General features: G+C 45.1%; 1 protein-coding gene across 3 annotated transcripts in view; it reads right to left on the bottom strand.

Annotated features, from left to right (window-relative positions):
• Nucleotides 1–24,543, bottom strand: part of PLCL1 (phospholipase C like 1 (inactive)) — a 211,302-nt gene that overhangs the window by 38,049 nt on the left and 148,710 nt on the right. For all 3 annotated transcript variants that reach the window (XM_064515164.1, XM_064515162.1, XM_064515163.1), the window contains 2 exons: nucleotides 3,606–6,077; nucleotides 855–1,058 (listed from right to left, as the gene is read on the bottom strand). In XM_064515164.1, the coding sequence (XP_064371234.1) occupies nucleotides 855–1,058; nucleotides 3,606–6,026 (2,625 nt within the window). In that variant the 5' untranslated portion in view covers nucleotides 6,027–6,077. The remainder of the gene's footprint in view (nucleotides 1–854; nucleotides 1,059–3,605; nucleotides 6,078–24,543) is intronic.

The following is a 24,543-nucleotide window of genomic DNA, read 5'->3' as shown; positions in this document are numbered from 1 at the left end:
TCAGAAGAATTCCCTCCTCTCCGTAACTGCTGATTCTGAACCCTCCTGCTGTCTCTTGGCATTAGAGCTACATCTTCCTCCATCAGAGGCAAATACAACCGTAAATGTTACTTAAAACCTTACTGTTCTTGTCTGCATCTGAAAAAGGCCTTCCACCTACTGAAATTGAAATACTATTTCCAAAGCACAAGAAGGCCTTGCAATGTCCCATGTGTACTCCTCAGTACAGAATTACGAAGATAATAAGCGACACATTCATTCTGGTACCTCTACGTAAGTAGGCTTCCAAACACAAAAAGGTTTCTTATTTACGTGGCATCTGCTCTTTCAGGCAAACATCATACCATGCACCAACTCTATCCAAAAAAAAGTCAAACCTAAAAAGGCAAACAACTGGATTTCCAAATCTTCACCCTGCTATTGTCACAGCTGATATTTTATTACCAAAACTTAATTACCTTCTAGCAGTATTGAACTACCTTGGAAGGAACCCAAAGGTTACTTCAGAGTATTTTTAGTATTTTTTACCTTTAAACCCTATCAGTGCCTCCCCTTTCCCCCAACCTATTTTCTCCTGGAAAGTGCGTTATAACAGCAAAAAACAAGATGGAAAGGAGGAACGCACTTGCAGATTGAACAGCTAGTCAAGGATTTGATCATCCTTCATGGCGCTTTAAGTTTTCCGGAAGCAGTTCGATGCCCTCAAAGCTATTCTCCATTTTATTTGTTACAAATGTAAGCTACTGCAATAGCACTGTACATGCATATCGTGATCTACGTAACGCCCAGGTGCATGACGGCTGGTGAGCGGCTGGCGCGGGACAGCAGGGCAAGGCACGGCGAGAGGCACCTACCAGGTCATACGCTGCCAGGACCTTCTTCTGCACGTCGGGCACGGTGCCCAGAGGCTCCAGGTAGGGAAAGGCGTCCTTCATGCAGAGAGTGACCGAGGGCGAGTTGTCGGCGCTCACGAGCCGCGAGGACAGGGTCAGGATGCACTGCTTCAGGCTGGCGATGGGAGGGAGCCCGCACAGCTCCTTCACCGACACCATTGCGTTCTGCGGGAAGGACGAGAGACACTTCAGCACGCCCCTGTTTGCCACGAGGTCACCCGTGCCTCCCTGCCTCTCCTCTCTACCACCTGCTTAACGGCCAGTCTGTGCCTCTGTGTAATTTGGAAGAGTCTCGTTAGCATTTGGGGGATTTTAAGAGTAAGTTTTGCATTGCGTGTTCAAGACGTTGATAATATAGCACTGCTGGGGATAAGAAATGGTGCAGAATTAAGGGGTGACCTGTGAGAAGCAAAGGAAAGAAAACGGGACTGCGTCCTCTTTCACTTCCTTATGGCTGACAAAGAAAGTCTGAGCAACGTGATTTCTGCCTTTCTTTGAATTTAAGAAAAATAAACTCTTCCTGAGTTTGGCTTCCTGGAGGACTGGTCCCTGAGCAAAGGGCCCAGTGTTTCTTTTCCAGGGAGGCGATGCTCAGCTCGGGTCTGCAGAGGTTTCCGAGGGAGCAGCAGCCAGCCCTTGGCGCCGGGCTGCGGGAGGGCTAACGGCGGCCCCCGCGCGCAGGCACACGTAGCAGGGCCCAGGCCCCTTCTCCAGCCCCGTTCTCCATCCCCCACCTCCTGCCACCCGCGCTTCCCCTTGGGCACAGGTGCCCTGGCCGCCGGCTCTGCAGCCGCTCTGCATCACAAACCCAGCCCCACCAGGGACAAGGTCTGGTCTCTGACATATTAAACAATCTGCCTGAAATGCTGCTTCCCTAGTGTTCAGCTTCCAACTGCTTTTGAAGCAATAATCACCTAGTTCGCCAGCCATTATCATCCTCCAGCAAGAACGAGTTTGACAGACCTCAGATTTCCCATGGGAAAGGCAAGCAGGAAAAAACACTCTGTTTCCAGCCCTGCATTACCACATCATACAGCAACAGAAACGCTCTTTCCCCTTCAGAGGTCACATGTAAGAAAATCAATACTGGATACACAGGTCAAACCAAACTAACATGACAGAATTTACTTATTTATCACCCAAATCAGCGGACTTGTGGCTGACTTTCCCTTGAAATTTAGCTTCCCTTGAGTCATACTATGACCAAGATGCACAAAATCTAGGGAAGAGAATATTTTAACAACCCATAGCTTGTACGTGCTGCCCCACAACACCTTCCTGAAAAAGCAGCCATCAGAAAATGCCCAACAAATTAATAGAGGCTTTTCCCATTAATCAAATAGATTAGCATGCAGTTAAACCTAATGACTGTGTCTTCTACAAAGTATTCCCGAGAACAAGATCTCGTACAGAAGTTCAGTTTGGGAGGTGCATGAATGCTATTTTTGAGTCCAATGAAATGAGTATTTTCTTTTGTATAGTTCATGTACCTAACCCTGACCTAGACAGAAGGTGGAGTCAGAGGTTCAGACTAGTGATTTACCAGGCCTGCAGGGAAGGAAAGGCTGGGAAGAGTTTCCCATTCTTAAAAATATGCTAAGGATATTCCCTTGGGAGTCATTTAAAACTTATGTCATTTTGTAAACTTTTCCAGCTGCCAAGATTTAATTTGCTTTAGACTCTGTCCAGAAGAGTGGGGTCAGTCAAGTTTTATGCATTTTTCTCCTATTTTCAAAGAAAAAATGTGCATTGTTTCTGTAGCTTTACCAAGGAGACAGCTATGGTTGATTTCAGCTATTTATTAAGGAAAGTTCACTGTTTAATGCTGCTCAGTTTTGTTTCTAGGCAGCCCCCTGAATTGAACCAACCATTACTGAACCTGCAAAATCACTGCCGGCAGCCGCAGAGGGGAGCGCGAGGCAGACGGGTCGACGCTGGGCTGTGGTGCAGCGTAACCTCGAGCCCCCCCGGGGTTATGAGGGCTGCGTGCCCTCCGCACGGCTCCCAGGGCGCCCCGGCTCTCCCCGGGGCCGCCGCGGTGCCGGGAGACCCTCTGGAGCAAGACGCGCTACCGGTGGCCGGGCCAGCCCTCCGCCAGCCGGGCCAGCGCAGCTATTCAGCAGCGAGGGAACCGTAATCGAGCGGCGCCCGGGGCACGTGTTACCCATTTGCAGCCCCTCCGTGAGCGGTGGCCACGCAGGCGCAGCGCAACGTGCTATTCTTAGCGGAGTGCGTTTCTCTGGTGCAGACGAGACCTTAACGACATATGCACTGACTGCTTCTTATACTCACGCAGACAAAGCAAATTAACAGCATAATTTTCACTGAGTTAGCAGAAAAAAAGCTAGCTGACATTTTTCAGGCCTGGTGAGGAAATGAAGGTTATAAGGCCAGAAGCCTGGGGACACAAATGTACCCTCAGCTCTGCTCTCTCAAATAAATACAAGCAGCAAAGCGTGTGTTCGGAGATGGAGGGCACATTGATTTTTCAAGCATTTCTGCCTAACCTCACATTTGCTTGTTAGTTAACAGCTGTACAGCATCAGCCTTCTGACAGCCAGTACACTTAAAGGTTTCCGCAGGCGCGTGTAACCGCCTGCGGGTCTGAAGCACAGCCACCAGCTGCAGCGAGCTGGCCCTACCAGCGGCTCGCGCCAGGATCTCCCCTGCCACGCTCGGCACACAGCGACGCGTGCGACAGAAGTGTCGTACCTGCATATTTTCTCTCATGTCAGTGGCCTCTCGTAGCGGATGCACCGCCAGCTTGAAGATGTCGTCAATGGTCTTGAGGCCGGTGTTCCTCAGCATGGTGTACTCCCTCGCTTTCTTTCCTATTCTCGCCGAGAGGCTGCGCTTTTGGGCCTTCCCTCCGCCACTTCGATTGGTTATTGCAATGTGAACAAACAGCGTAACGTGCTCCATGATATCTCCCACAAAGGACCGCAGCGGTATATGCCTGTATCCGGGCTGTAAGCACTCCAGCGGGATGGTATACTGGCCTATGAACTCATCCCCAATGTAGTCGTCATCCAAAACAACAAAGCGGATCATGGCTAGCTCCGGTAGGTTGATCTGGAACTCAAAGCTTTCATCAAAAATGGGGTTATCACTGTTTTGCTGAACAGTTTTAGTTCTCTGCTCTGTGCAATCCGCGGGAATCCCATGGATTTCTATGCAAACGTAGGGGTCTATAACATCCCCCTTTGCACATGCACCCTTGGGCTTTGGGAAGTTCTGCCCGCTGATTATTTTGACGTGCAGGACTTGCGGAGAGACGCCCGGGACGATGCCCTTTGTATTGGCGCTGAAGTAGGAGACTTCATCACGCATCACAGAAGGCCTGAGGACGTACCCGCATCCCCCGTTCTGCAGAAACCAGCCAGTGTGCAGGTCCATCATGGGCCCAGGAGTCTGATAGTTCATTGCCACTATCTGGCAACCGCAGTTCCAGAAATCTTGAGGATTTAGGTTACTGGAGTCTATCCTCATAGCACTCGGGTACACCCTGGACAAAAATTTTTTGTTGTAGTTGACAAAATCCTCAGGGTATTCGTTTGCAATCCGGTTGGCTTCCGCCTCGCTGAAGGAACAGATTTCCCAGTAATTTTGACTTTTCATAGACGTCTCAAAGTCTTTGTACCGAACAGATTTGCACAAGGACACCAAGTCAGACAATTCTCTGCAGAGCCAGATCAGCTTCGGCTCCCTTGAAAAGTCCTCTGACAGTCTCCGGGATATTTCAGACTCTTCATCTTCATCTGTGACTTCTCCTTCTAATATATCCTGATCACAGGGCAGCTTCTTCCCCTTCACGATGATCTTCATTTTCAGTTTCTCAGGTGACGGGAGGTAGGCTTCTGAGGCTAAAGGTGCTTCTGTGTAGAGTTTGTTTCCAAAGATCCTCTTCATGTGTTGAACCATTACTTTCTGCTGTTGTACCGAGCAGTGGTTCCCCACGCAGAGAATAAGGGGATACTCTGAAGCAAAGAAGGCTAATTTATTTATTACCTCAATAACATTTCGAAAGGCAAGTGGCGATGTCATGTTGTTACGGTTACAAATTATGGGCTCGTTATCTGGGCCGTCGCAGACATCTAGTTCAATACTCCGGCAGTTCATCTTCAAAGCTCTGACGTAGCCATTGATATCAGATGGTCCTCTGAGCTGGTCTTCTATTAGATATGTATTGTGGGATGCATTGATGTAGTAATGAGACAAAGGCTGTGTCATGTCTTGGACAACTTTTTTGTGTTCTGGGTCAAAAATATCACATTCTGGGGACAACAAATACTGAGTAAATCCATCAATTGCAAGAAATCCTTTCAACCGCCCTTCTTGAGAAAGTTCATACCTGCGTATAATATCTAGACATATTTCCTCTGTTATATGGGTCACTCCTTGCTCAGCCTCTAAAAACAGCATGAGGTCATTGGCATCTAGATACTCCTTGTTTTTAGATATCTGCACGAGTAAGAAATAAACTTCAGGTCTTGTGCAAAGTTCGCTGAAAGCTTCACAAAATTCCTCTTTTGTTACTCGTGTTGTCAGTTTCTCTTTGCTCTTCTGAATTTCCTTAAATTTTAATCTAATCTTTGATTCCTTTAAGGTGGGGTTAAGCTTTTTTATTAGCTCCACAGACGTATCTTCTAACATTATGCCATTACCATCAACATCTGCTGCTTCAAATACAGTTTTTAGCCATGCGAATCGTGGGGTATTATGGCTGCCTTCTATCAAATCCAGAGGTTGTTTGCTACGAGAAACCAAGTACCTTAATCCCGATACCCAAATATTGGCCACATCAGCTGAATTGGCAACCAGGTCAAGGGACTCGTAGTTCTCACCATGAATTACCGAGAGTGCACAGTCCTCAGAAATCTGGTCCGCAAGCCCATTGTTCCTGAATGTTTCTGTGTTCTTCCCTAGTCTGATTTCTTTTATAGCAGAAATATCAAGTTTAGCTTTGTCAAGGTCCTTCTTGGAAGGCTCCCAGCGAAGAGCCTGCAGGTCAGGATCCAGAGTAAAAAAACGGTTATAAATCCGGGAATTTGGACGAACTTTCTTCAGTTCACACCCAGCCTGCATAAAGCTGATACAGTCACTAGCACTGCTTATTTTCTTCTCTGATGGCATGCTGCTGAAGGACACGGTTTTCTTTCTTCCACATTTTTGGTTTGAAGGATCCTGTGGAATAAATACATGAAAGAAGAAAAAAGAAGAAAAACAACTAGTAAGTTTTCTGTTGCCTTTCTACAAGCACAAAAATAATAGAGAAGACATATGTTTATGTAAAATAATTCATGTTTTTCTGAACCACAAAACACAACATGTTATCCCTTTCCACAGTTCAGTTCCCTACTGAGCTATAAAATACAACTATACAGTGACTTGGTTGATGGCAGCATTACAGATACCCAGCTTTCATGAGTGGTATCTGTACTGGCTAAAGGCCCTTCCAGATCTCCCTTCAGCAATTAGCTACAGGCATGAGGAGGTGGGATCTGGTTCTGTCATGTACATCTTCAAAGCAAATGTGGGAAGAGAGGTTTTGTGGAAAGCTCCAGTACCCAGTTAAGTCTTGCTTAACCAAAGTTTGTCCTGCCTTTACTCTGCCTATTTACTGCAACTTTGGATGCCTTGAGCAAAACTAAAAGCAAAACCAAACAGCAGTCATGAGTCGAAGCCCTGAGGCACGCACCTAGGCAAAGCGAAGGTTTCTTATGTGTATATTTTAACGTCCTTCGCCAAAGGCTGCTCTCAGTAGGCTGAGAAGCCCACCTCTGCCGCACGCGCAACGGCATAGCTCCCGTGCAGCTCCCACGGCTGCTCTCGGGAGGACTCTCTTCACCACCAGCTGCCCAGCTTGCTGCTCGATATAGACCCAGCTGCCTGCAAAGCTTTCGGTAATTTTAGTGCAGCAGCTACATTTAAATCCTTCCCCACATATTATCAATTCAAAACATTTCACAACAATTGTAAATCATTCTTATTGCTCTGCATCATCTTCTACTCCATTAGTATATAAATTATCTGACAGCTAAAAAAAAAAAATATATTTTTAAAACACCGTTCAAGGTTGTAATTAATAGTGAAACATTTCTTAAAATTGCTTTCCCTCCTAAATCCCTGGCCACCAGCAACATTTCCCCTGTTCTCTGTCTCCCTCGCCTCCTGCCTGCCTGGATTTCAGGTAGGAGAAGTCCCAGGGCGAGGGAATTTTGTTGCTGGGTGCAGGCACACAGCCAAGCCCCTGAGCATCAGCCCTACGCCTTGCAGGAACGGCTTCACTCTTTTGCATTTTTGTACAGAGACTTTCAGCAAATTAATCAGTATAAATGTTTCTACTTCCTAAGTAGCTGAGTAATTGCTATTGTCACGCACTCAATCTATGCAATAACATCCGAAATACTTCCAAAACCCCAGCTCCCCGAAACTAGATTTAAAGGCATGGGATCTGCTGGGAACAGACTAAAAACCTCTAAACTCCTTATGTTAAAGATTTCTCATTAAACTGACACAGCGACTTCTACTGACAAGAGGAATTACTTTAGTCATTTATCGTAGTGCTTATTGTGAGAATTAGAGCTAAAAAAAGGGAGAAAGTCAATGAAGCCAGTGGCTTGGGTCAACTAATGTTTTAATTACAATTTTCTGCTAAAATGTTTTGTTCCTGTATTAACATACTGCCTTTAAAATAGCCATAGACATGAAAATCTTCAGGCAATAGATACTAATGAATACAAATGAATGCAGTTGATTATCCTGTGGGTTCCACCAGAGCCTTTTCTTTCTCATTTCTTTAGGTTTAAGGGAACAATATTTAAAACACCACATTTGTATTTTCACAGTAATTTCCACTTGAAATACCATACTTCGACTATGGCAGAACACTAAGTTCCAAAAAACAGCCAGAGATCCTGAATTCAACCTACTGACAGCTAGAGCATCCAGAGCCCTCGGTATTATGACAGCATTGTAATATTTGGTGTCTGTCTCAAGAATCCCATCTGACTGAATCAAGAGATCATACAAAAAGGTTTTCACTTAAAATTCATCCCTTACACTATAAAGAGATTCTGGAAAATGCCAGATACATGCATTGTAAGGACTCAGCCCCAGGAATGCAATACAAAAGAACGTGGTTGGGATCTTTCCTGGATTTCAACTTGAGTGTCTCCTCTCCTTTAAGAGGTGAGACTTACAATATTTGCATTCTTGGGGTTATCAGTACTGATTACAGTAATTTCAGATGTCCTGTACAAACGCTTCTCATATAGGAAGGTGTATTAACGGTCTTTAAGTCCACAGTGATTCATTCCCTGAAGGAGTAGTTCCTCAGGGCCAGATCTGGAAAAAATCATCATAGCATCGCAGCTGATTTAGCTTCAGGTCTGCCATTTTGTCTTTGCTAGAGAGGCAAGATTTGTTATGTGACCCACTAATTTGTTTCTGCAGAAAAAATAAAAGCCATTTATTTTTAGTTCAGAGACGGCTGTACTTTTTGATGAAAACAAGCCATGGAATCCATCAGCTATTTTTCAGATATTAAGGTGATAAAAATAATTGGCCTTGTGGGGAATCGCCAGAAGTTTAATATTCACTCTTAACCTCTCAGGGATTTGGAGGAAATTAGATTATCCTCTGTGTTTTCTTTCTCTGCTTTTATCTTTGATGGGTACTTCTGGTTTTGTACTTGGTGCTAGATAAGGAACATCATAATTTTACAACTGTAATTCTTCATCTCCTGGTAGGACTTCTCCATATCTTTTTTATGAATTGAATAAAAATCAAGTCTAATCCACAGGACTAATTGCCTAAAATGAACAAGATTTCCATGCTACTGATAAGATTATTTTACAGTAACAAAAAAACCTCTCCAATCTACTGTATAATATACACAAACTCTGTAAAATTGCAATGGGCTTATTCTTGCATCAGGCATTTCCCTCTTGGTCTCTATAGTATAGGAACATTATAAGTGTATTATACAACATGTAATTACATAATAATGTTATATAATTACACAATAATTATTGTAACATACTCTTTCAACATGAGAGCTACTAAATTTGCACACAATATAGATTTAATGAGACAGTTTTCACTCACAGTTACCAAAAAGGTATTTATGCTAGTTTTGCAGCCACTCAAAATGTGTCTTCAGTCTTTTTTCAACTACTATTTTATTAAATCTAAATCAGAGGACCTCCTTCAGTCGCATTGCACATGCCAATACCTCGTTACAGACCTAACTGCAGCCGCAGCCTCCATCGCCATCGCTCCACAAAGAGGCTCCAGCGACCACCCAGCAAGTTTTCCCAGTGCACCAGCTTGCTCCCACCCCTAAGTAAGCTTAACATTCAAAGGTGATTTTCAAAATCAGATTCTTCCCTTCCTTGCAGCTGGTTAGGAGCCATTCAAACTAAAATTTAAAGCAAGCTCAACTGGTGTCCTTCTCGGCCTGCAAAGCCACACGCTAGCCTCTGCTCTGTCACCTTCCCACTGCTTGAAGGAGCCTCTCCCGCTCCTGGTGCCTGGTGGGCCCTGCCACGCAGCTCCGGCTCCGAGGGGTCACCGGCAGAGGGACCGTCACCGGCAGAGGGGAGCAGATGAGGGCTTTCTGTAAGATACGCCCTCCGCCCATTGGCTCAGCCAGAGCCCAGACAAGGCAATTTATGCTCTTTGCCCCCCCTCTGATTTTATGCTGAACTTAGTTTCACTGAGCCTACAAACTTAGGTTCCTAATACTAGCTCAATTTTCTTTAAGTCTCTACTTAATCCAATTTCTACTACTCTTCTAAGAAAGTCATTCAACTAAAAATGCTCCTGTGCTGGAGCGTGTCTAGTGGCCAAGCGCCTGCCCCGTGTCACCTTTCACTGGAGACCAGTAACACAAACAATTGCAGTCGCCTAGCAAACGAAAAGCTGCCAAGACCTTCTGTGAATAAACAGCAAATCTGCTTTCTTGTGCTATCCGCCAAAAAACATTCACCTTGCAGATTACCAAAAAGGTCTCTAGCAGAGCAATTGATCCCCTTCGTTAATCCAAAGCACATGCCCGGTCAGAAAGCACCCCGGAACCCCGCAGGTAACAACTGCACTGTTCTCCAAGAGCCAAGTGCACCAAACCTGACAGTACCCCAGCGTACCTGGTGCAGGACGGCGGTTTATCATTTCTCCTTACGGCAGTGCAGTGGTTAGGCTTCACTAACAAGGAAACCTGTTTCCGTTCAAGCACTCCTCTCGGCTATCATTTCACAGGCTTTTTATTCCTCAGTCCTGGGGCCTCCCTAACATCTGCACGGCGAGTCAGATTCCCAGAAACACGTGCCAGGTTCACTGCTTTCCCTGAGCACAGAAAAGCGACTGCAGCGACAGGCGTCCCCTGCTCAGTCCTGCTGCAAGGGGGGGGGGGGGGGGCATCAGTGCTGCCAAAGCCGAGGGACGGCAGAGCCGCCGCTGGGGTCCCGCAGCACCCAGCACGTACAGGGAGATGCGGCCGAGCAGACATCGAAGGGCCAGAACAAGAGCCATGTGGGAAGACTTTGCCTGAAACTGGGGAAAAGTTTAATTCCCAAAGTCTCAGGCCATTCTGGTCACTTACAGCCGGACTTTCTGGCTGCATCCAGCAAGGACAGAGAAAATGCTCCCGAATATACCTACTGTACAAACGTGGTGACTCCTGTTACACTGAAAAAACCTGAGTGCTTCCTGCGCACCGCTGACAGCTTCTGTTAGCGGGGAGCTCACTGTGAAGAAGGCGACCTGTTTTCCCCTGTTAGTGTTAATTCTAGTTTCAACATCTCTGTCATGAGGACGGCAGCAAGCTTCTGCGTGCGCGCAGGATGGCCTGGGTGTCTGCTCCTGCTCACGCAGCCTCAGTAGCTCAGGTTCTCCTCCATCCAACCTCTCCGCAGTCCCACGCGCGTGGGGTGCCCTCCCTGCCCTTTCCCTAACGGTATCCCAGAGCACCCCCCTTCTGCCTCCTCTGCCGTCTCCTGGCCCTCCTCCCTGCACGCTTCCACAGACCTCGGGCGTGCTTTTCGGGAAGGACAGAAACGTGCACCTCCCTCCGAGGCATCCCGCGTTGGCTAGCGACAGAGCAAAACCTTGGGATTTGACGGTAAGGAGAAAGCTCAGCTCTGTGAGTACCACCCACAAACAACGTGTCCTCAGTACAGCCCCGTGGGAAATGCTGAATTGTGCTTGAATGAATTCTCTCCTTCTCAATTTGATGCTCTTCTTTTTTGTGCCTTAATAGCAGAGTTGGTCTCCATAGCGCTTCCAAGCTTCACCTCTGACCTATGGGGCACCTCTCCAGGAACATATTTAGAACAGTTGCCAGGGATCCTAAAAGCAACCACATTCAGTAATAGCACCTGGTTTTGACTGTATGTCTACAAAATAGGTCCAGACATCAGAGGCACAGTCTTATGCATCTTCTTCTTTCCTGGTACAGTGGTACATTTGGGAAGGAAAAAGAAAAAAAAAAAAAAAAAAGAAAAAAAAGGAAAATACTTCAAAAACTTTTCCTATTTAAAACACAGAGGCTTAGTTAAATTCACCAACAATACAAAACACTAGCTGTAAAATGGTATTTAAGAGTAGCTGATTGCCTGTGATTAAAAACATATAAATAAAACTCTGTTTTAAGTATAATTATACGAACAAAACTAGTTCAGCTTCAGGTTACGCTTTTCAAAAAGAAGCAACAGAGATTTCCCACCCTAAAGATCTTCTCCACGAGGTAACATAACTCTGTATAAAACACTGTTGTTGGCAATACTACTAAATACAACTCGTTTGCATGCAGTGCATACCTACAAGAAACTCTACTTGCATGGCAAACTGTGTTCTCAAAGAAAAGATACCTCTTTCAAAGGTGACTCAAACTGAGGTTTCCTTTGATTCTTAGGTTGCCTTATGGAGGGTATCCCAGCCATCACCACTGCATCTCATCTCCTGTTCCTGAGCCTGCACTAGCACCCATCACCCAGCGATGCCCCCGACCTCGCCCGGAGGAGCGCTTCGGCACGAGCTTAGCGCCCAGCGCGTCCACAGCTGCGCCGAACCCAGCTAACAGCCAGGATGGATCAGAGTGCGGGCCTGACTGCCTCCTAGCATTGCAAATGTTTCCTTTCCAAAGAAAAGGAGCGATTCACAACTCCAGTCTAAGCACAACCTCAAAACAGCAGAAGCTGAACACGTCATCCCCATCAGAAGGGCTCGATATGTAAACAGTGGGATCAGTCAGCCACCAGCAGTTGTGGGAAAACTCCTCCCTACCCACCCTAATCTTCGACCACTCAGTTTTTTGCTGTTTAAATCAAAGAGCTAACACAAATAAATATGTGGGATTAAAAAAAATGGATGAATAAACAGTCTCCACCTCATTCTGCCCCTTTACCAAAATTTACAGGACAGAAATTGTTGAGCATACAAATCAAGGAACAGAGCAGTAGTAACAGCTGTACAGCATCCCTGAACTCTGAATTATTCAGCCTGAAATCAGATTACCTGAAGGGCCTCTAAAACACCAACAGCTTTGCGGGACTCTGCTGAGGAACAGAGCAAGAGCAGAAAGCATCCCGAGCAGAAGGCACCAAAGGCCCTTAAAGAGCTGCAGGGTTCTGCGAAAGGAGGTGAAACTCAGTACCGATGCTGAGAGCTGCACTTGCTAAGTACAGCTGAGATCCATTTCCCCCAAAACAATTTCCCTTTTCATCACTGAGTATCACTGCTGCTGAAAGAGAAGCCTTATTCTGATCTTTGCCATCTCTCATGAATCTAGTACTGAAAAATCATTCATAGGCAGCTTAGTCTGTCCTCACAAATGGGTTGTGACAAACAGTGCATCCGAAAGGTATCTGCTCCAGAAACACCAGATGATCTACTTAATTGGCCAAGTGATTACACATTTTTTTTTCAGGGGAATCTAATTAGCTCTACAGGTTTTGAAGCAAAGGACTGCCACAGTGTAAGGATACTCATTTTGATCTTTTGGGACACTTCCAGATACTTCAGGGATACACAGAGAGAATCCCAGTCCCTGAAATTCTTGAACGTTTAATATCTGTGGTGATGGGAAAATGTTCCCTAAAATATTAAATAAATAAAAATGTGTCACTAATGGCACTTAAAAAGCACTGTAACATGTTGACAAATGATGATGAAATTTTTCTATATTTAGGTAAATCAGAACAGAGAAGGTTTACACAAACCATCCAAGAGAACACAGAAAGTCAGTGATAAGGTCAAGGTTGCAATTACATCTCATGCACCCGTGATGTTTGGTCCATCTCATCACAGCTGTGACTGAAACCTTCGACCTGCATTTTTGGAACGTTGTTCCTACAGGTAGTAATGATCATTAGAAACTCATATTCATTGCAAGCACACAAAGATTTCTTCTTTGAGTCTCAGCCACTTGGTTTAATAACGTGTAACATTCTCCCATCCTGGCCATCCTCAGAGAACATCCCCAAATAGTCCCTTTCATAGATTTTACTGGTTCTCATTACAGCCTCTGCTATCACAATAAATTAATGAGAAGAACTCCCTGTAATCTTTCTTGGCAAGGCCTGTAGGGTGTAAGTATCAGATATCCACTATGACAACTCATAGGTCAGCCAAAAAAAGGCTACCGACTCAAAATTCATCCACGCTGACAACTCATGGCCCCAAACAGCTACCTTTGCATACAGGCTTCACAGCGACATAGCCTCCTCCCCGGGGCAGCCCCAGGGATCGCCCGCCCCACCGGGGCTGACCGCACAACTCAACAGATTGCGAGAGCAGATGTTAATGATGAGGGACCAACCCACGTGGCCTTCTCAAGGCAAAATTCCTGCTTATTCAGGGGTTTGAGCACACGTGGAACAAAGATCCAACGTTTAACACATCTGCTCTTAAACACTGAAACATACGTTTATTGGAATAAACAGAAAATTTAAGGCAGACCAGAAGTATGACATGGACAGATACACGAGAAATAGCTTCAGACCACAGCATCGAACAATTTTTCAAGTACCAACATAGTCACAGAGGCACATCTGAAAATTCAGCTAGTTGTCATTAATAAGCAATTTAGCTCAGGCTCAGGCCCCACGCAGAGGGGCAAAGTTCTATTGTTATCCACAAGAAAGCAATGATTGAGGGATCTCAGACACAAGAGAAAGAAAAGTATCACTGGGAATAGTAATATCAGCATTTATAGTGGGCTTTTCTGAACTCCCCAGGATCAACCAGACACAGATAGGAAGGACTCATCAGGTCCTATAACAACGACTTTATAGTGAGCTTCTCATCAAATGAGGGAGGAAATGTCACCCCTCAGAACGGGCACCCTGCGGGACGCGGAGAAAACAGCCCCAGCGAAGACAATAGCTTAACGTTTCTGAGACGCTGCCTAGCCCCGCTGGAGAAGTCCAGCAGCGGGCAGGATTACAACGGCTTGTCTGCTGCCCTCTTGCCCGCCACTACTGAAAAGCCCTTTCAAGTATGGGAGCGCAGGCTGGAGAAGGATGATTTGAAGAGAGGGAGAAAAGCATGGTTGGAGATCTTTGAGAAATGTATATGAACTAAAATGATTTGCTGTTCAATAACTGCCTTTTCTTTTTTCTTTTTAAAATAACTAGCATTGCCAAACTTACTCAATTTGACCTTGAAGAAAATTTGCCTTCGCTGTATAAATGACACATGAGTGCAAAAGAAAAAAGCAGCAGCGCATAAAGATTCCATCTGGAAACACTTCCCGAAAACGAAATCTGTGTAATGCAAGAACAGTTTACTTTCTGCAATGCAACGCTGAAGTTACTTCCTCAACTTAGTTTTATAATTAGGGCCACGAAGCCAAAGTCAAGAAGCTTCAAAGAGCCCCCATGCCATGCCCGTAACAGCCCTACCACTCCACGGCTCCTTCTGCCATCATTGCTCCTGATGCTTTCTCTTTACACTTCATAATCCAACTGATCTCCATGACAGCATCCCTTAAGAGATGGATTCTTGTACCTTCATTTATATATCAAGCAACTCGGCAATCTACAGAGAGAAATAAATTCCTGTATGATACTCCAATACATACAGGCACGTGGCACCCCTGCATAAGCCTATGGAGGATCCTTGCTGGTGCAGAAGATGTTTCATGGATCCTCGTTCTCTCTGTGGAACAAACACTTGTGACACCCCTAACGCCCAATCTCCTCCTCGCTGTGTTTAACCATGTGCTTTTAGTTTGGATGGGGCTCAACACAGCTCACTGGACAGAGTCTCCAATCACTGCCCTTGCTAACATTTCTGTTACTTTTAAGCACTCTGCTTGCTCCCAGGCTGTTCCAGGGCACCTTGGACATGGACTGAATTTATCCCCATGCTCTAACAGAATATAAACCTGAGAAAGACCAAAGGACATTGTCTGTCTTCACAAAGAAGCAGTTACAGCAAGCCCTGGGGAAAGGAGATCTCAGCTGCAGCCTTCCCAGGAGATCTCCATAGCATAAAACCTCTCTCTTTTACAGATTCTCTTCTGAATGCAGTTCAGCTGCAGGCAAACATCAAAAGTGGTGCCTACTCAAAGCAGCTAACCCCACGGCAGTCACGGATCTGCCTTACCAAACTCCCTCCAGGCGAAGGAGACCAAAGCTCCCACCAACTCCCCTTCCGCGTAACAACTAAGCTGTACCGAGCAGCATGCAGAGCCCACTAGATCAATGGTCTTCCAGACCAGTGAGGCGAGGTGAGTAACAAAACTGAGGGTGCTTATTAAGTGCCCCGGTCAGGTATTTGAGCTGATCACCGCTCTCACTATGTGGTACAGCAAAACAGAGTCCCTCAGGCTGGGAGGTCCAAAGTTATTCAGACTTAAAAGATCAAATTAGTGCCTTAAATCCAAACTGGAGACAAGCCAGCCTCAATAATAACTGGTGGAGTTGGAGCTTCCCCCCTTAAACCTACTTAGATTTCTGCATTAATTTAAGGTTTACAGAAAAGACAGCCACGATGAGGACCTGTACTGACAAAAGTCTAGATTGTGGTAGGAGGATCTACATCTGAATAAAACGTCCAGACTTCCCACAGAAGGCACGGAGAGGAAACCATATTCCTGGCCACTGCTGTATATGTCATTTAACAACAGGCATTGAAGAGGGAGCCCTGATCTGAGGTGTGTTTGTACAGCTGAGTAAGGGAACGGTCCCTAAAGCACTGCAAGGAACATGACTTCAATTCATTAAGTACCAAGTTCACCAGAGTAATCTAAATGAGCAACTGGGTTTTCCTTCCTCCAGGCATAATAAACAGTGCCTGTTTTGAAATGCACAGCCCCTTTATTCAAAAAAATATATACATATCTAGTCTTCATACAGACATGAAGCAGAGGCATTCAAGTCACAGGGTGTGCAGTCAGCCTGAACCTGCAGCAGATGAAAATGGAGAAGATGCAAGATGAGGGCTAGGAAATACAGGAGGACCGATGTCTCAGCACCTGCCTGACAGCACCGAGCACCAGGACCAGGCGGATCGCTAGCAAACACTGTGCGTGCGCACTTAGCGTTACAGCAGGACCCCGCCGTAAAGGCTGTGCTGACCTGAGGAACGGGAAATGGGCACTGTAGTACCTGCACATTTCAGCACAGCACTAACGTTTGTCTGTTCTGCTAGTCAGAGATCAAACATTTTCACAGTGAGCACAAAGGACGTGACCACAACATCCTTCCAAAACAGAGAGACTGGAGCAACTCACTAGCTGAAAAAAGATCCAGAAGCCGTTCAGCACATTCACACGGGGGCAGATGCAGTCACAGCTACACCTGCGAGCTGATGTGGAGATCTCTGATCCGGCCCCAGAGCCCTCATCCACGGCCCCACAAGCTGGGGAGCCACAGAGCAGGGCAAGCGCTGCCTCTCCATGTGCTCCCCGGCCTCGCAGCAGCTCGCCAGGGCTCAGCTCTGCCGGGACTGCCCCGCTGACAGCGTCCGAGTCTGGGGGCAACTGCACCGCCAGCCCCCCAGGAGCCTCGGGTTGGAGCCACTGAGAACAAGCCATGGCAATAATCCCCGTGACTCGCATGACTGAGAGGACTGGCATCAAAACCAGAAAGAACCAACAGGGCTTGAGTTCTTCAGTACTGGCCCACGTGGGAGAACAGCACGGTGCCCCATAACACCAAAACCCAAATGTCAACAGCACACCTTATGCACACATCTTCCCATAGACTTTTACCTGCAATAATTTTGTTTCTTTTGGCAAATCTTTGAAACGGTATATGCTTCAAGTATTCTGAGAAAATAGGTTATTCAGGCATGGACATTAAATCAGAGCAAGATCTCTGCATCCCCTGCTCTGAGGGGCACCAAAACTAGAGTTAAGGAGACTTTTACTCAGAGAGATTTGCAAAATCTGACCTAGCCGAACTTGGAAGATTTTTTTTGTTTTAGAGAGACCTCCATTGCATCTGTCAGAAGGCCTCTTTAAAATCTGACAGAAGAGGATGACTTAAAGAATGTAGTTAAATCATCTAAACTTTCTCTGATCTTCAATCCATCCATCAAAAACACTATCAGAGCCAGAGAGGCCAGAAAGAAGGTTATGCTGGTCAAGAACAGTCTCTTTCTTAAGTGGGAAAGAAAACCAGCCATAAGAAAGTAATACATACCAGTTGAAAATAAGAGAAGTTGATGGTGAGGGTTATAAAGTAAAGTGAGGAAGAGGAGGCAATTAGTAAAGGAAGATAAGAAACAAGGAGAAACAGCAACAAGAAGAGTTGATACAAGTAGGAGACAGATTTGGTGGCAGCTGGCAATTATAATGGAGAAGGTCCAAGGGGTTGCTTGCTTTTGAGCATGTCAGAAATGAGCAGAATCCACCAGCGGCCCATCAGGGAGCAGAAGCACTAGAATTAACGATGGTGCAAACGAGCATTCATTCACTACAGGACAACGGTGGCATTCCAATAGCGAGGCAGGCAAACATCACATATCATTAAAGCAAAAAGTCAAGCCAGTTTAAAGACATCTGGCTAGTGACCACCTTGGACCACTGCTACTCATCTTCATTGCACCTCTGAATGCTGGAGCTGCAGCAGATCTGTGAGTGGATATATTCCACGGTCAAAATAAGAGAATAACTAAAAAAAAAAAAAAGATTTGATTAATAAAGAATAAAAAGATGATTAGCATTAACTATTTCCAACATTATGGAAAACAGAGCTTGTCAGACTAACCTGATATCCCTTCTTTCATAAGATTACAAATTTAGTTGATAAATGCAATAAAGTTGTTGTAATAGACTCTGTAATATGTTATGGTTTCTGCAACACATTTGACTTGGTACTGAATGACATTTTGCTTAAGAAGATAGAGCAATACAAAATCAGCTCAGAAGACATTAAACGGACCAAACACTGGATAAATGCTGTGTTCCAAATGCAACTGCAAATATGAAACCCTCATCAGGTAGATATGCTTCAAATGGGGTCGTGCAGGGACCAGTTCCTGGCTTCATGCTATTTAACATGTTTAGAGTGACCTGGAAGAAAGCATAAAACCAATATACATTGAGCCTAGATAGGATACAAAGCCAAGATCTGGACAGCGATGAATAACAAAGAACATGTGTAAGCAATAAAAAGTCATCTAGACTGCTTGACAAGCAATGCAAAATACAAAAAAATATATGTTCCAATAAGGACCAAAACGTGAAGTCATAAATGTAGAAACATAATGGCAGGCCGGGCCATATTTACAGGACTCTGACCCAGGGAACAGTAATTTTGAAAAACACTTGGTCAGAGCAGATAATCAGCAAAGAATGTAACAAAAAGGTTGTAATAGGATATTTGGTTATAAAAAAAATAATACCTACTAGGAATACAGAAGCTACGGTACCTTTGTATTTGTTCATTATCCTCAGTTTAGGAATTACATGGAAAGATGGAGAGAGTTCAGAGAAGAGCCACAAGAATCAGGAATATTTTGGAAAACACATGTTAGGGAAAGCTTCCAGATTTAGTTCAACACATACATTGTGTAACCACAGGCAACTGCAGAAGCCTGAACTAATTCAAGAGATGACTTTAAAGGACACTTCTTATGCCACAGTAAAGCCATATGTGGGAACTCTTATTCAGGATGTAACGGTTATAACTCAGTTTAGTTTAATTAAATGGTGAATTAATCTCTTTTAAGAGGGCCTTCAAATTAAGTTTCCTTATTGACCCCGTAAAAAGTCAAAATGCAGACTGACAAGGTCATAGATTATAGATGATTATATAAAGATCAGCACTGTCATGTAATACATCTTTTCCATTGCTGGAAGTTGACACACTCAGAATAAAACCAAGGCTTCAAAAAAAACCCAACCCCCAGGGAAGATAGCCATGGGCACAGCCTTCCAAGGACGGTGGTAGATTCGCCATCACCAAAAGTCATTCACCAGCACCAGACTACTCCAAAAGGCTGTTCCATGACAGCAAACATGATTTCATTTAAATCCTATATAATGGAGAGCAGATCAGATATCAGTAGTGTCTTCTAGACTAATTATTTAGGAATTAGCTCAAAAATTCAATCTAGTATTTTTCTTTAAAAAAAAATTTAAAAAAAGAGAAAACCTCTGTTGAACATAACTATGCCTTGTGGTCTGGTACCATGGCACAGTAGATTACTAGGCACCGGGGCCCAGAATAGGATGACCAATTTAATTTCATTCTGAATCTTACAACAATCCTTCAGGAATAAATGTATAATCCAATAAGCCATCCAAATCTCCACAGTTTAATCACATTATTTTAAGCCCTTTTTAATCAACTTAAATTATTTTTTCATTAATCACATTTTATGCCAATTAAGATCATCCCCAATCCTTAAATTTAGCAGTGAAGTTCCACAACTCAATAGAATAAGGTAATCAAAATGTTATAATGGAAATTTTTTCCTAATTCTGATGCCATTCATAAGCAAATCATTAAATAGGTTAAGAGAGCATATATAAAACCAAATATGAATGATTTCTGCAAGCTAACAGTGTTTTAGTTGGTCTGTAATGCACTTGGGGTCAAACCGTGCCCCAAGCACGGTGCTTGGGAGTCCCACCCCGAGAGCAGTAAAAGGCTTTCGGCGCACCCGACGAAGGCACCCGTCGCCCCGCAAAAGCGCTCTGCGTGGCCAGCGGCTGCAGGAGCTGCGCCGGGCGCAGCCGCCCCAGCAGCAGCAGCTCCTGGGCCACGTGTCCCCACGCCTCCGGCTGTGCGCATACACACGCGCCGGTATTCCCAAAGTATTTTACTTCCACATACAGCTCTTGGTCCTTTGCAGTTCTGCACACGACCTGCTCGCCTTGCCCGTCCCGAGGCTGCAAGGCCGGGTTGCAGACTCCAATCGCCCCTGCTGCGACAGTCGCAGCCCAAGGAGCCGCCTGCGCCAAGCCAGGGAAGGGTCCGCTGAGACACGCTGCCTTCTCCGATGGAGAAATCGGGAGCTGACAGGGCTAAAACCAATGTACAAGGGAAACAGTGATTACCGTGGTTTACTTAGTGACAGGATAATGAATTACGTCTCACTCCCAGGCAAAACACGGAATTCCCCCGTAATACGGAGCAGATGAGTCCTCGAGAGACAGCTGCGGTATTCTCATTAAATCAGCACGTGTGACTCTAGGAAGCAGACAAACACCAGATTTCTACCAATACAGACCCTGAGCGTTTGGCATAACTCATCAGAACCAGAAGCGAGTGAGGCAGGTAACGATGCTCTGACCACCTCCGACAGAAAGCGGCAGCATCATAACCACCCCGTTTATCAAAGGAATAACCAATTTGCTCTGGCGAGGTATCACATTTTTTATCACATTTTATCACGTCATAACCATCTACCTCCAAGACTGGAGCTCTCCTAGCTCCAGCAACTCAAGTCTTAGGAAGAAAAAAAAAAAAAGAGGTTTTTTTTGTTTGTTTGTTTGTTTTTAATAAAAGCCAGATTGCAATTATACCGTAATTTCACTGTGGTTACATTTTTTGGTAAGTGATTATCATTCCTTTTTCCTCACAAGTAAATTAGCTACATGCCTGAATATTACGGTCCCTTGGCTTTCACATAACACATGCATTTTTACAGCCTAGGTACCTCAGCTACATGTGTAATTGCTTCCACCCCGCTAATATTTAAACATTACGAATTAGCAACAGTAGCGGTATTAAAAAACATAACCACCGTACGATCATGCTGTAGCCACAACAGCATGCTTAGTATTTTACAAAAAGAAAATAACGCCGAAAATGACCTCAAGCTGTTTCGTAGACTGAAACGTTTAGAAAAAGTAAAAACCACAGCAATGTTGGGTCTCCCGTCGGAAAACCGGGAACGGCTCTGGCACCTGGCTCCGCAGCTGCCGCGGCAGGATGCCGAGGAAGCACCCGGGCCCCCGGCCGGGCCGGCAGCGCCCGCGGGAGCTCCCCGGGCCACGCGCCCGCCCGCCGGCAACGGCAGCACGCGCGAGGGCGGCAGTGCCAGGCAGGCATCTGCTAAGCGCTAGCAATGCTGAATTTTGCAAGCGTGCACAAATGCTGGCAGGAGCACGGTGTAAGGGAGCTGCAGCTCAAAAACAGGGATAAAATGAGTGACTGATCATTATACTGCAGAGAATTAAGCAAAAGCCATGCGTGCCAGGCAAACATTATGCTTTCTACATCACTACACTGCCAGGACGAGGATGGAAGCTATTTACAGGGAAGAGAAAGAACCGAAGGAAAGGTATTCTCAGGAAATTGCCATTAAACATTATAAACTATTTTGCCAATGGACAAAAACTAACTCAGATGTCAAAGTCCATTCAACAGGTCCTTTAAAGCAGATTATGATTTGCAACAACTGCGCGATTTGGCAATTGCTCGCTTCGGCCTCAGTCTCGCGACGCTGCGGCACACATCCAGTCCCTCCCCGTGGCCCCGCAGGCCCCGCGCAGCGCAAAGCAGGGGGTCTGCGCATGCGTTCAGCCCACCGCTCCTCCAGCCCTCGCTAAGCATCAGTGCTCTGGCTTTGCAAGACTTTTAGAGCTCATACCCGTAGAGGAAACGCTCGGAAACTCTGAGTTTGTCTTTGTAGTTTTCACATAAACAGACATGGTAAAAAGATAAATTTTAAGGAAAAGTTTTTCTCTTGCTCTAGAAGAATTATCTGCCTCTTCTCTTCTTTGTTGCTATTTTGTGAGGGCTCTACCTGCCTCATAAGTCATGCTATCCTTACATAATTTAGGCAAAATAATACCGTGCCCGTAGAAGAGCCTTGGGCGCAAGCTACAGAAAGCAGCCTGACCGCAGCCGGGCAGGGGCAGGGGCAGGGGCAGGGGCAGCCCCGCCACGCACGACCAGATGCAAGCGCGAAGACACGTATGTGCGACTACCACCCGACCGCACGCGTACACCAAAGGACAGGACAACCGAGGCAGACGGGGGTTTCTCTCCTCCTGGTCACTGGTGTCGTTATACACCTCTAACCGCTCTGTCAGCCTGCATTTTGCCACCCTCGCTCCCACCACAGGTGAGCGAATATTAAGACGTTGCCCCTCTGCGGACGCAGCAACCCTCCGAGCAGGCGTGTTGGGAACAAACGCCCATATCAGCCTCGGCAGTAGCTGAACACCTTGCTCCAGGGTACGCACGGGGTAAAAATAATACACCTCCATTCAGCTCCTGGGGTTTGTTAACTCTTTGGCAAACGAGACCAGAGGTCCGAGGAAGCGCCGCGGTGCCAGCAGCCGAGGGGGGCCCATCCAGCGGGAGCTGGGAACGCTCGGGCGTTCGCAGCCTGGATGGCCCCAAATCCAGGGAAATCAGGGAACACACTCAGCGTACTCTGGAAAAAAGTCCCCTTGAGCTACATTTTACAGATGATACAGTATTCTTTTCTACCTAGTAGTCGTAGGAAAATCATACTTCTGTAAATATGTCATTTTGCTGTATTTTGTTTATGTCTGTATTCTAATGGAAGACTAAAAAATGACAATAATTAAATAACAGTAATTTTCAGAAAACTATAGCATTCCTTTACTTTGCAGGTCAGCTTCCAGTTTCAAAACTCTTTATGGAATTTCCAGTCTTACCCCTAAAGCACAGTTTTGTGCAATTAAGGGCAGATGTGCTTTTTATCTGGTTAACTATAATGATGAAGACTTTGGTAATGCATTTAAAAGAACTACAGTATAGTCAGGGCTATATCAAGAAAAATGCTTTGTCGTACCCTAGAGAATTTGTCTGTCTTAATTAAGCCTCCTCTCCCCGATGCAAAACGTAGCAACTCTTTTATCTGAATTCCCTTACATAAGAGCACAACAGCTCTGCTTATTACACATGGCATATGCTATTTTTCAGTGCAGTTTCTGAAACTTTCATCATGCTTCTTATAGCAAAAACAAAGAAAACATCTCAGGCCGGCAAACCGAGCGTGGGCAACGTGCTGGTATACACCGGATGGCGTCCACGTACTACAGCCTTGCAGTTCAGCAGCGCACTAACAGTGAATGCAAATGCCCCCAGTGCTGGTATTACTCTAAATCAGAATAAATTCTGTGAGTTCAGACAAAACAACTGTTCTTTCCTTACCTGAGTGTCAAGGAAAGCAGAATCTAGCCCACAGGAGCAATGTATGAGGTTCATGAAGTTATGCTGTATGGTCTGACCATGCTCTTTTAAGATATCTTAAGAGTCAGGAGAATAGTACAAAAAGCTGTGGTAAAAATAGGTAATTTACAGCTAGAGAAAAAAAATTATTAGAAATACAATAGACAGCAAACTCCATAGCTCATTAATTTGAGTAGTTTTTTTCCTCTGCTGTTTTCCAATTTTAAATCAATATTGACATTTATGGAAAATATTTTCCTTATTACCTCTTGCCTATACACGAACAAAATAAATTAAAGCTCTTTTCTGACAATGTATTCACAGCTGGGATCATATTGATCAAGAGAAGAAAAATTATCAAATTTTTGTATCCATCTAAGAGACAAATAGTTTTTAAATATGTACTTTGAAAATAATACATTTCTAACTTATTTTCCAAAGCCAATTAAATTATCAGCCAACCAGTTTTTTAGCTACTAGTAAATCGAGGCACATCAGATACTCTGTAATTGCTGAGTATTCTCTACTGATGAAAGCACACTGTTTTATCTCAGCAAATTGAAATGGCATTATTGCCCTAATGAAAAACGAATACTTCATCTAGCAGCCATTTAAAGTTCTTTCAATATCCCGTATCCTAAAATGCAAATGCTGGCGTAAGCGTTTAAAGCCAGCGGCAGTCGCTCGGCGAGCACTGTACGCCACCCCGCAGACCTGGAGAGGTCTCAGCTGAGCTTTCTGCATTAAAAGGCTGGCACAACACAGCCTCAATCATCTGTTCATTCCTAAGCCCTGGCAGAAAACATGATTTTCTCCGATCAGGAATCGCATGCCCCAGAATAAACTTGCATGCCTCACAGAAAACTGTATGCATCTATGGAAACCACACCATCCCAAAATTAGCCACGCTATGAACGTACGAAGCATAAACCTGGATGTGGTCTGAGTATATCCTCTGATTTCGGGACCAGTACGGACACCTCTAAGTGGCAGAACAGAAACAGTTAAACCTTCGCAGGACTGAAGAGCAGAGCCTTTTT

Source organism: Dromaius novaehollandiae, chromosome 7 (genome assembly GCF_036370855.1).
Source record: "Dromaius novaehollandiae isolate bDroNov1 chromosome 7, bDroNov1.hap1, whole genome shotgun sequence".
Taxonomy (NCBI): domain Eukaryota; kingdom Metazoa; phylum Chordata; class Aves; order Casuariiformes; family Dromaiidae; genus Dromaius; species Dromaius novaehollandiae.
Note: the sequence above shows the minus strand (reverse complement) of the source record. Positions and strands in the feature narration are given on the sequence as shown.